At 50.0% G+C, this 12,524-nt stretch overlaps 1 protein-coding gene across 1 annotated transcript; it reads right to left on the reverse strand.

Annotated features, from left to right (window-relative positions):
• Positions 1-2,162: 2,162 nt before the first annotated feature.
• Positions 2,163-9,420, reverse strand: LOC309684464 (uncharacterized protein; the record flags this gene model as incomplete). Its single annotated transcript, XM_082498209.1, has 2 exons — positions 2,163-3,198; positions 8,477-9,420. 2 exons carry the CDS (start codon positions 9,418-9,420, stop codon positions 2,163-2,165), a joined length of 1,980 nt encoding a protein of 659 aa, XP_082354335.1.
• Between the last annotated feature and the right edge of the window lie 3,104 nt (positions 9,421-12,524).

Below are 12,524 nucleotides of genomic sequence, written 5' to 3' on the forward strand. Positions count from 1 at the left end.
CAGCATCCAGCCCAGACTTACAGCCTGACTCATACCTGGCTCCCAAATCTCAGCTTACTCTCTGGCAGGTCCTGCTTGATGTTTGCTGGTGATTGTACACTGTACGTACCCACCCCACATGTATGCACCCCTGTCTCTCTAGATGCTGGCTCGTGGGCCCCTGTGGTCTGTGGTCTCCACTCCAGCAGCTGGTGCTCAGCCTTTGGTGCTCACACAGATTAGGGGACCCTCACCCAGGGGTGTTGTTAGAAATGGAGTTTAATGAGAAGATAGGCCAGGTTGTGCTGATCAGGCACCAGGCATGAACAGACAAGCATCCCCTTATCCCTCTGTTTTCCCACACTTGTTTGCCCTCCATCCACCCTGATCCTTCCCATTCCCAGCCTTTGGTTTCTCCCCTAAACATCCCATCATGAGCGCCACAAAGTCCCACCGTGGCCTGATTGTCCCCCTGCTCTGTAGGCAGGGAGCTTGAAAGGAGGGAGACCCATTGCCGTTAACCAACTTGGAGGTCTCACACGTGGCCATGGGCTGAACATCCTCCTGGGACAGCCTGCGGAGCAGCTGGCCTGCGGCCTCTGCTGCCTCTGAGGGGGATATCGGGGTTCCGCTGCCTGCCACATTCCTCTGCTCCTTCGGGTTTATGGAGATGAGCCTTTAATCACACAACCCAACAGCCTCGGCACCCAGCAGACAGGTTCCTGTTGCAGATCCCCGCAGGAGGATGGCATCCATGGCTGTCATGGTTTAACCCCAGTAGGCAGCTCAGCCCCACACAGCCGCTCGCTCACCCCCACTCTGCTCCCTGCTGGGATGGGGGAGACAATCAGAAGAATAAAACTGAAAACTCAGGAGTTGCGATAGACAGTTTAATAATAAAAACGGGAAGAAAAAAAAAGAGACTCCAACAACATCAGTGGAAAACAAATCCCACAAAAAGAAGTGATGCAAAAATTCTAATTGCTCTGCACCAGCCAACCCATGTCCAGCCAGTCCCCAAGCAATGGCAGCCCTGAAAAGCCTCCCCCCGCCCAGTTTTTATGGCTAAGTGTGACACCCTACGGTTTGGGATATCCCTTCTGTCAGTGGGGTCCGCTGTCCTGGCTCTGTCCCCTCCCAGCTCCTCGTGCACCCCAAGGCTACTTGCTGGTGGGAGGGGGTGAGGAGCAGAAAAGGTCTTGATGCTGTGCAAGCCTTGCTCAGCAGTAACTAAAACATCGGTGTGTTCTCATCAACACTGCTTTCATCGCAAATTCAAAACATAGCCCCATACCAGCTACTATGAAGAAAATTAACTCTATCCCAGGTAAAACCAGTTCCATGGTGCATGGAGAGGGCTGGCAGAGCAATGGGGAGCCCCCTGCCCCTGCGCAGGACAGAATTGCAGCAACACCCAGGGACCAGCAGGCACCTCAGCTGTCCGTGCTGGCCTCCATGGCACTTCTCCAGTGCAGAGGGACCAACCGCCACTTCCACTGGGGTGACTTTACCTGTTAGAGTAAGTCATCAAGGAGATGGCCACTGGATGCTACTGAATTGATGCTCTGGTGCAGGCCTGCTGTGGGGGTGGGGAAGAGAGGCAGGGGAGACTCAGAGAGGTGTTCAGGTGATTAACTTTGGTGAGAAATAGATAGAGAGTGTGCTGTGGTTGTGCAGTCAGGATGGTGGTGACTGTGTGTGTGGGTACCTGCTCCCCAGGGCTGACAGACCTTCACCAAGAGGGAGGGGATGTTCTCAGCAGCCTTGTAGGTGACCCTGCTTTGAGCAGGAGGTTCTAGAGATCTCCTGAGGCCCCTTGCAGCCTGAGTTATCCCATGGTCCTGTGATCCCATGTCCCTTACCTCTCTTGGCACAGTTCTGCTGCACATAAAGCGATAAGCTAAGGAAAGAGATATTTTCTGTGATTCAGCTGCACTAGGTCATTTTGCCAGAACAAGGTCAGGTGGTGGCTGCAATTCTTGTTTATGAGGTCTGAGGGAACTGGACCACCCAGAGGTGCTGTGCCAATGTCACTGCCTTGTGCTAGGGACAGACAGGAGAACAACCAGCTGAAGCCCTTGGTGCTGACCTGAGTTCAGTGGGTGCCAACAATTCCTGGGGCACCTGCTGCTCTGAACATACACTGAGAGCCACCCCAAGGTCCAGCAGAGGTTTTGGCCATTCTAGGGAATGGACTTGGTCTTCATGGGTCCCAGCCCTGTGCCCTGAAGACGAGGCCCAATCCCTCCTGCCATGGGTCTCCTCCAAGAGATCACCCTGCGTGCTCCATCACAAATCTGCTTTGTCCTGATGCCATAGATCAGGGGGTTGAATGCCGGTGGGATGAGGAGGTAGACATCAGCCAACAGGACCTGGACGTGGGGTGGTAGATCCTGGTGGTACCTTTCCATGTACATGGAGAGCAGCCCAGGGACATAGAAGAGGGCCATGATGCAGAGGTGTGAGCCGCAGGTGCTGAAGGCTTTTTTGCGGGCTTGCAGGGAGGAGAGGCTGAGCACAGCTCGGAGGATGAGCGTGTACGAGAGGGCGATGAGCAGCGAGTCGAAGCTGCCCACATAGGTGGAGACGGAGAGGCTGTAGGTGTTGCTGAAGGCAGCGTCTCCACAGGCCAGTTTGAGCACAGCCATGTGCTCGCAGTACGAGTGGTCCACGACTACAGGGCTGCAGAGAGGCAGGCGGCGAACCTGGAAGGTGAGGGGGCTCATGAAAACCACAGCCCTGAGTAAGTTAGCCAAGCCAATGACAGCCACAATGGGGCTGGTCAGGATGGACAAGTACCGCAGTGGATTGCAAATGGCCACATAGCGGTCAAAGGCCATCGCCACCAGCACCCCTGACTCCATCACGGAGAAAGCGTGAACAAAGTACATCTGGGTAAGACAAGCGTCCAGGCTGATGGCGGTGGAGTGAAACCAGAAGATGCCCAGCATTTTGGGGGTGATGGAGGTGGACATCACCAGATCAATGACAGCCAGCATGGACAAGAAGAGGAACATGGGCAGGTGCAGGTTGGGATCAGCCTTTATCACGCACAGGAGGGTGCTGTTCCCAGCCAGCGTGATGAGGTACATGATGCAGAAGGGGATGGAGATCCAGTGGTGCAGGTGCTGCAGCCCCGGGATGCCCGTCAGGTGCAGCTCCGACAGCGAGGTGTTGGTGATCTGTGAGTGGGGCATGGTGGTCACTGCAGGAGCCTGACTGAGGACACCCCAGGCACACAAGGATGGCCATACCCTGGGTGACACCAAAGGTCCATCCAGCCTCAGATCCTATGTCCAGCATCAAAAGCAGACCCTTAGGGAAGAATATGAGAAAGAAAACATACCATGACACTTCTCCTGCTGCTTTCCCAGCTTCCAGCAATTTGAAGCTGAGGGACTTCCTGGACTGGATGTGGTTTTTCCATTTTAATTAACCCCACCCCAGAAATCCATCTAGCCTCCTCTGTGCAACATCTTAACACCCACACTGTATTTTAGCAAGGAGTTTCACAAACTAATGGCACCTTTTGTGAAATAACCCCTTCCCTTTCTTGTGAGCCCGACATTTGCTACTGTCATTTGAGGACCCGTAGTTCCTATATCAAAACAGGCAGAGAAGAGTTAGTTGAATCCTTGTTCTACCTCCACATGCCACCATGAGATGTGGAGGTAAGTAAACCTCAGATGACGGGAGTTCTTCAGGACAATTTTTAACCCCTCCATCAGCACCAACTATTTGATTCCCAGGACAATCTCCCATTTGTCTTGTTCTGTATCTAGAAAGATGGAGCTGAAAAGTGCCTGTTGCTTTAGCTGTGTCAGCTTAGCTTACCCAGGAAAACTGATCATCAGCATCCTAGTGTATTTTGCTTTTCATGTATCTGCTGGAAGACAGATCCAACCCTCCACCCTGCTCCAACAGCTGGGAAATTACCTCTACTTTCCTCTCTCAGTGTGTTCCCATACAGTTTATATCACCTCTGAAATTAAATCTGATTACACTTTTCCCTCCCTGGCATTTGCACCCCAGGACATCTATAAAGCCGTGCAACCCAGCCTGACATTTGCTGAGCAAAAGAGTCTCTGCTCCTTTATCCCCTTTCACAAGACCAGAGCTCAGCTCCTAGTTGCACAATCAGTTTTCCTCTTTACACCTTCCTTTAAAGAATCTTTCTTGGCCGTGCCTGGTTCAAGTCACACAGTCAAGGTCTCACAAAGGGGTCTTGGATGATGCACAACATTTTGCCCAAGACCAGCCTTCAAAGAGCTCCACTTTACATGTGTTTTCAATACTGCCATGCTTCTGAGGTCCAATTGCCCACATCACCTTCACCTCGCGAAGGAGAGGTGTCAGGGTGTCTGTTTCCCAGGGATGCAACCCCTCTCTCAGCCAGATTAGTTGCTGTTTTCCAGCAGAACCATCCAGGCAGAGTGTAACATGTCCAGAAAGTATCACATTATCAAGGGTAGAACTTCCCAGGCAAATCTGTTTGCTTTCTTTCTTGTCATTTATAGAACATGGTAGGAGGTTAAAGTAAAGTTTCTCAGCAAATCATACTCTCAGAACTGGGGGTTGTTTAGCCTGGAGAAGAGGAGGCTGAGGGGAGACCTTATCACTCTCTCCTACTACCTGAAAGGAGGGTGTAGAGAGGTGGGGGCTGACCTCTTCTCCCTGGTGACAAGCGATAGGACAAGAGGAAATGGGTTCAAGTTATGCCAGGGGAGGATTGGATATGAGGAAAAATTTTTTCACTGAAAGGGTTATTAAACCTTGGAACAGGCTGCCCAGGGAGGGGGTGGATTCGCCTTCCCTGGAGGTGTCTAAAAAAAGGGTAGATGTGGTACTTGGGGACACGGTTTAGAAGTGGTTTTGTCAGGGCCGGTTAATGGTTGGACTTGATGATCTTAAAGGTCCCTTCCAACCTCAGCAATTCTATGATTCTATGATTCTACAATTGCTCGTTCAGTGGAACATGCTCAGGTAGGATGAACATGAAGGGCAGGGGCAAAGGACTGAGCTGGTGGTCTGCAGAATGAAGTGTGCCGTGGCAGGCACTTAATGGAAAATAATGGAAAATTAGAGGGAGTTCAGAAATGAGGGTCAAGCTTGGCAGGAGAGCTGAGGGCTCAGCTGGGGTATGATCTTGAGAAAAGCCCTGAAACATGTTAAAGGCTACGGTGAAGTGGAAGGGAATAATTGTCCTACATGTACTCTGAAAGGCCAAACCAAGGGTCTAAACCCCAGAAATTCAGTCTAGGCTTAAAGAGAACTTCTCCAATGGTAAAGATAGCAATGCACTGATGAAAACAGGGCTACGGTGCCCAAGGAGACTGACGCTCCATTTTAGCAGAAGATCAAGCAAGAAAAAGATCTATTAGGGATGACCCTTGCATTGACAAGGCTGCCAGATGAGATCTGGTTTTGTTCCTGTTTGTTCTGTAAGACTTCTGAAGGTGACCCATGGAGTGACTGCAGAAACACCTCCAAAACCCAAACACGCACGTTCCCTCCCCACTCCCACTGCCCACACGTTCCTGTTCCTGAAAGCAAGCAAATAGAGTGGAGGACACCAAAAGCTATATGCCTGGGAATAAAGCCTACCCTTAAATTTATTCAGTTGTAAAGCAAACTCCCTGACATGACAATGTGCAAGCTGGTCTGAGAATTTTCTGTTACAAGAGGCCAAAGTTGCCTAAGATTTGTTTTCAAAACTCATGGCCCTTTTTTTTTTGTAGAGAATGTGGTCAAGAAGCATGGGACTGGAGAGGGTCACGGTGCCTTTTCCAAACTCTATTCCCCCCCCCCCCCCCCCCCCCCCCCTTTTTTGGTAGATGTATTTTTTAAGTTTATAAAGAAAAGACTGCAGCAGCGAGTCCTCTTGTGCTGCTCCTATTTGAAATGCATGCACCGACAGATGACCTACCAGGCTTTCTGCTGCAGATTTGTCCAGGGAAACCAGCGGGTGTATACCCCATTCACCCAGCCCCTGCGGGAGCGATGCTGCCCAGCCCCGCTTCCACCGGCTGTGTCGCCTCTTTCTCTGACCCAGCAGCTTTTAGCTGTGGAAGCATTTATAACTTTGCTGAGAGGAATCCCTGGTGTGTCTGTCCCATGGCTCAAAAAATGCCCGTGTGCAGCTGACTTGCTGATTCACTGATTAACCTCCTAATTCATTTTGTTTAATTGAGAAGATATCGTTGCCGAGCCCCGATAGTGCTTATAACCCTTGCAGTACCTCAAACTGTTCCTCACCCTTTGACCCTTCAGCCTTCCAAACACAGGTCCCTGAGCTTGGCATTGACAGCTCCCTCTTTTCCAGATGCTGAATCTTTCAAGATGCAAATGAGGTCTGTGTGACCATGAGGTGGAGCTCCTGGCTGTCTCCATCCTATCAAAGGCTGAAAGACTTTCTTCACCAAAAGGGTTACCAAACATTGGCACAGGCTGCCCAGGGAAGGGGTGGAATCGCCATCCCTGGAGGTATTTAAAAGACGGGCAGACGTGGTGTTAAGGGACATGGTTTAGTGGTGGGCTTGTCAGTGTTAGGTTGATGGTTGGACTCAGTGGTCTTAAAGGTCCCTTCCAACCTAGGTGATTCTATGATTCTAAGTCAGGGGAGGGATGTCCTGTCCCACACATGTGCTTTGCATCCTCTAAGGCAACAGCAGAAATTGTTCAGCTAGATAGAAATAACGTGGCAGACCAATTCTGGCCACTTCAACCTAATTGAGAATAATTTTGTCTAAGTCTCCTTCTTCTGCAAAGCCAGGGTTTGCCATTGAAAACTGCCTGACCAAAGAGGGCTGGCACTGCGTGGTGACAGGGCTGCTGAAAGCAGTGGGCTGCTTCTCTGAAGGGGATGAGAAGAGCTGCACCAAGCCTGGCTGGGTGTCCCCAGGGAAGGGGAAGGTTGGGCGATACTGGGAGCAGCGCATCCTACCCAGGCAGCATTAGGCAATGGCAGCGGAGGCAGACACTGTAACTGGGGAATAAATCTGCTGCCTGGCAGGATTCGGGCAGCGCACCTTGCACTGGGGCCTTCCAGCCCCAACTTGGACCAGGACTATGAGACCCAGGTTGGAAGAGTCTGGTCTCTGAGTCAGGCAGGAGGATCCGCACTGTTATTTAGTTGTTGGGCATTGTGTAGGTTGTGCTGTTGCCGAGGAGGGTGGTGGGGGTGGTGGGGATATGACTGTGTAATCCAGAGGGCACCCAAAGGCAGCAGTGTTAGCGAAGGCTGAAAGAACTGAGTTTGTATCCACCAGCTTGGGTTTGATGGCCACCACAGCTCTTTGCAATGCTCTCCTTTCCTCTCTGGCTCTCAGGATCCATGCAGGACCTCAGGCGTCCCTTAGAGACCAGACTCAGGGAATTCCTGTGCCCTGATTTCCATGGGGTGAAGGCACAAGGAGAACTGGGATGGTAAGTCAGTATGTGGTGTTAGGAGATGAGCTTCCATCATAGTTAAAATCAGGTACAGGTTTGCTGAGGAGAACCAGAGATGCTTAGCCCCTGTTCTCTTCTCCCTTGCTTTAATCCACACTACTGCTCTTTGCCTCTGGTGCTCGGAGGTGACCCTCTCTGCAGCTCTGTAGGCTTTTTTTTTTTTTTTAAATTAGTTTATGGCCCTGTCCATTGCATAAGGAGATCTGCCTAAAGCAAAGGAGCTGGAGCTTCTCAAAAACTGGAGCTTCTCAAAACCCCACTGCAGGTGCCTATATGCTTAGGGAAGAAACACGACATAGGAAGTTAGGGAGCCTCACTAAAATATTTGGAAAAAAATTTGTAGAACAAGATTTCATGGCTGATGATGTTTTGATGTTTTTAATAAGAAAGGAACAAAACCTTACGTGACACTGGAGGGTTTCAGTGTGACTTGTAGACCCTCTTCTCAAGTGAGCTGGGTTTTTGTGATTGCTGCAAATGCTTCAGTAAGGTTTCAAGACAGAATTGGGAGGAAAACAAAATCTGTTTAGGCCAACACCTGGATGAGTGTGCATGTATAAATGTGCAAACAGACACCCCACACTCCCCCCTCATAACCAGGCACCAAGACCAGGCAGCTGCTAAGAACTAGTAAGTGAATAAATGGAGAGCTACAGACTGGGTGGAAAAGGTACCTGGGGAGGATGAATCCATGAACAGAATTTTATTTCCAAAGTGGAAACAGTCTTTTTTCAAGGGCTGAGATGAAGAGGAGAGTCGTGAGGGGATACAGATCTGAGGATGACCACAGATACACTTAAAGATGAGTTATCTTTCCACTCTGAACAGGAATGTAGAATTTACTTTCTAAAAATAATGTTTCAGCAGTCAATTTTTCCATGGTTCCTCCAGCTTTCAGGGTTCGGCCAAGATGATGAAGAGATCACCCCACTTTTTCAGTAGACAGATTTTAAAGCTTTTTCTTTGCTCCCCAAACATACTGCCATTGTTCTCTGGTCTGAGTCCCATTCCTTCCCATCTGGCGTTACTGACGGGCTGGGGTCAGTACCTGGGCTGGATCCTTTTCTGCCAGAGCAGGCTCAGCACTCGTTCACGGATTGGCTTGGTCCTCATCCCGTAGATGAGAGGGTTGAGCATGGGAGGCACCAGCAGGTAGAGGTCAGCCATCAGGATGCGAACATGTGCAGGGATCCTCTGGCCCCAGCGCTGAGTGTAGGAGCAGAAGAGCCCGGGCATATAGAAGAGCAGGATGACACCGATGTGGGAGCCACAGGTGCCATAGGACTTCAGATGAGACTCTCTGGAGGAGAGACCTATGACCTCCCTCAGGATCAGCATGTAGGAGACAGCAATGAGGGTGGAGTCTAAGCCCACCACGACAGTGGCAGCTGTAATCCCATAGATGCTGTTGGGCCGGGTGTCCCCACAGGCCAGCTTCACCACTGACATGTGCTCACAGTAGGAGTGGTGAATGACACGGGGGCCACAGTAGGACAGGCTGGTCACCATGCACGTCAGAGGGGTGATGATGACGATGCCACGCACTGCAGCAGCCAAACCCAGCTTGGCAGTAGTGGGGCCAGTCAGGATGGCAGAGTAGTGCAGGGGCTTGCAGACAGCCAAGTATCGGTCAAAGGCCATGGTGAGCAGGACCCCAGACTCTACTGTGGAGAAGCTGTGAATGAAGAACATCTGGGCCACACAACCCTCAAAGTTGATCTCGTGGGAGTGGAACCAGAAGATGCTCAGGAGCTTGGGCATGATGGAAGTGGTGAGCAAGAGGTCAATGGCAGCCAGCATGGAGAGGAAGTAAAACATGGGCAGGTGCAGGCTTGGGTCCATCTTAATCACTAGGAGAATCATGATGTTCCCCAGCACTGCCATGAAGTACATGGTGCAGAATGGGAAGGCAATCCAGAACTGAGCATCCTCCAGCCCAGGGATGCCTGTCAGGATGAAGGACGAGGGACTGGAGAGATTTGGGTAGGACATGAGGCACTGCTGTAGAGCTGGAAGGGAAGCCACAGGAACAGCTGGGATAGATGGGGAGAAGAAAGAGCTGTAGCAAGCACTGCTATGGACTCCAGCCACACAAACCTGTGGTCATATCCTCCTGCCTCTTATCCAGGTACACTCAGTCCCATCATTGGAAGACACAAACACACATGATCTTAGCCCGAACATATGGGAGTTATCTTACCTCTCTGCCCATCCCGGGCTGGTCCCTGGCTGCTGTCCCCACCTCTCCATGGTCTGGGAGTGACAAACTAGAAGTTGAGTACATCTAGTTGCCATCAGTACAAAAATGTAAGATGGGGGAAGGAGGAAGATCCAGAATACTTTGAGGATGCAGGTCAGCAGGACTCTGGTCACCCACACACCTCCGCAGGTGTAAAACTTATCCTCTCCTGGGCTGCTGTGCCCCATCTCATTCCCACCTTGGGAAATTGCAGCAGATGTATATTTTGCAATATCAATGTTTGTTGCCCAGAGTACTTTTCCTGTGAAAGCTGATGCCCATGGAAGCAGCGCACTGACCCCGTGCGTCCCCCAGCTGCGTGCCCTGCTTCAGGCAGGCACTTTCAGCCATGGGGCTGCCCCTGCTGCAGCCCAAATCCAAACCACCTTGCTGGACTCCCTCTCTGAAAGGCCATCCCACCTACAGGCTCCCCGTCGCCTGCATTAGGAAGGAAGCCCAGTGTCATAGCCAAAACTCCCCCAAGGTTGCAGTGCTGGTCCCTGCCAACGCTAACCCTCCCACAGTGCGTGTACCTCCTAACCAGCAAGCCCTCACCAAAAGAAAGAAGTGCTGTGAATTGTCCCCTTTTACCAGGAAAAAAAAAAAGGCACAGAAGGGTTAAATTCGCTTGTTGGCATATGGGAATTAGATGCATGTTTCTCAGGCACTTGTACCCTCTGTTTTCCCCAACATACCAAAGGGCAAGACTTCATCTCCTTGGCTTTCCAGACATTTGACTTCCTTGACCTCTAAATAGTTTCATCTCTCCTCAAACCACTTTGAATCCTCCACATGACACAAACCAACAGGCATTTCAGTCTGTTTCTAGTCATTCCTATTTGTAAAGTAAGGCCAAATACTGCAAAGCCAATATTGTGAAAATGCTGCCAAGACAATGTTATTTATAACAGTTTATTGTAAAGAGGACTCTGTTTGCAGTGCAGTCAGCTACCTCGGCTATAAATTCAGGGAGGCAGAGCCACAGCTGGCACAAGCCAGTCCAGCAGGAAATGCGCCTCGTGCCAGAATTATTTATCTGGAAAGGGCAAACACATCTGTGATCCTGTAATTCTGTGCTTGGAAAAAAAGCAGATACTCCCTCCCTCCCTCCCTCCCTCCCTTCTGTCAGAGGTAATTGATTTACAAATCCCGTGTACTGTTCTGGGCAGCGTTACTCGTACTTCATCTTGTATAATAAAGCTATCCAGATTATTAATGCTATTCAACAAGCTTCAGACTCTGCTTTTACTGGGTCCTTTTCACGTCTGTTCACAGTGCTGTGCCAGTTCTGTTCCCTTAGCAGGGTCTGATTTCTTGGGTACACACAAACACATGAAGCACCAAGGAAGTAACCTCTTCAGCGCACTCTCTCTGACCAGCCCGTTTGGGTCATGCAAAGACGCTGTCCCCACTGCACTCCAGTTTCATCCACTTTACACCTGACCTCCTCTACATTTCGTGCGTCCTCCTCTTGACGTGTCCTGCAGCCGGGGCGCCAGTGTGCTGGCAACCAAAGGTGCCTCTGGACCCTGAACGCACACACAGGGACGGGTGTCCAGTGCCATGTCCCAGCCCTGCACAGAGCATCACACCAGGAGGAACTGCTCCTTCATCTCATCCACTCCAACCCAGCCTTGCACAGACCTCTCGCTTCTACCACCAGCCCCCAAGAACCACTGCAGCTGTAGCCTATATACAAATGCCACGCAAGGAAGATACTGTTGTGATTTTTGGCTATTTTTGAGTTGTACATGCAAGAACAGCAACGGGAGCAGCACTTTCAGACTCGCTGCTCAAGCTGAGCAGCTCTTTCAGGTCTGTTGACACACTTCTGAGCATTTTCTTTGTGTTTCATTGGCATGAAAGGCTGATAGAGTTCTATTTTGTGCAATTAAGTAGTTTAGTAACTTGTAAAGTGACAAGTTTTGCTCATTGCAGTAGTAAAAATCCAGAAGATTTTCTAGAAAAGGGGGACATTACCAGGCACCTAGCGTGCCATACCCCATTACGTATGTTGCAAAATTATCGTAATTTATTTTTAAACAGTGAAACAGATTGAGATACCCTCAGAGGATGAGATGCTCGGTATTGCACAAAGTGCAAAAGGAGTTGAAATCTTTGCTTGCTAGTAGTCCGGCAAAGCTTCCGTGGCTTTGTAAGGAGTGAATAGAACCTGGTACTTGAAGTTGAGATTTTAACTCTTTCCTCACTCATTTTTGTCAGATCTGCCTCTCTGCTGTTAAGCAATAATCATTAAATTTACCAGATTTGATGCGCTTAACATTTTTTGTCATTCTCAGACATTGTAAACCTACCAGCCCTGCAGTCTGAGCTTGTGAAAAATATACAGCCGACTCCTTTTGCAGCCACATGCTGATCTGACTGTGCTAACAGCTGCCCAGCGCTCCTGATCAGCGTACAGCCCGAAACAAAGATCCCTTGAATTTGGGGTTTCAAGAAAGCAGGAGTAGCGATCCAGTCCATAACCCTTCCCCAGTATAAGATCAAAAGTAATCTCCGATAGATACATGCACAACCTGATCTCCCATTGCAGAAACTCTATACTTTCCCCAAATCACCCATTTCAAAGCGTTTTCCTAGAGCTAAGCCTGTATCTCACTGCAGTTCGTGACTTCTGTCCTTTCGGTAAGGGAGAAGAACAAATTATTACCTTCCTTGTGGTGTTTGCCATCCTCTTCAGGTTTGCACAAGCAAAAAAGACAGGACTAGAGCTATGATCAGGTGATTGCAGGTCTTCACAGATGACTGGGTTAGCAGACGTTACACCTATGTGGCTACAGCTTGTTTGGATTTGATTTAACCAAGGAACAGCTTGCAGCCAAGTAATTAGCACTGT

This window comes from Vanellus vanellus (genome assembly GCF_965231255.1).
Source record: "Vanellus vanellus genome assembly, chromosome: 1".
Taxonomy (NCBI): Eukaryota; Metazoa; Chordata; class Aves; order Charadriiformes; family Charadriidae; genus Vanellus; species Vanellus vanellus.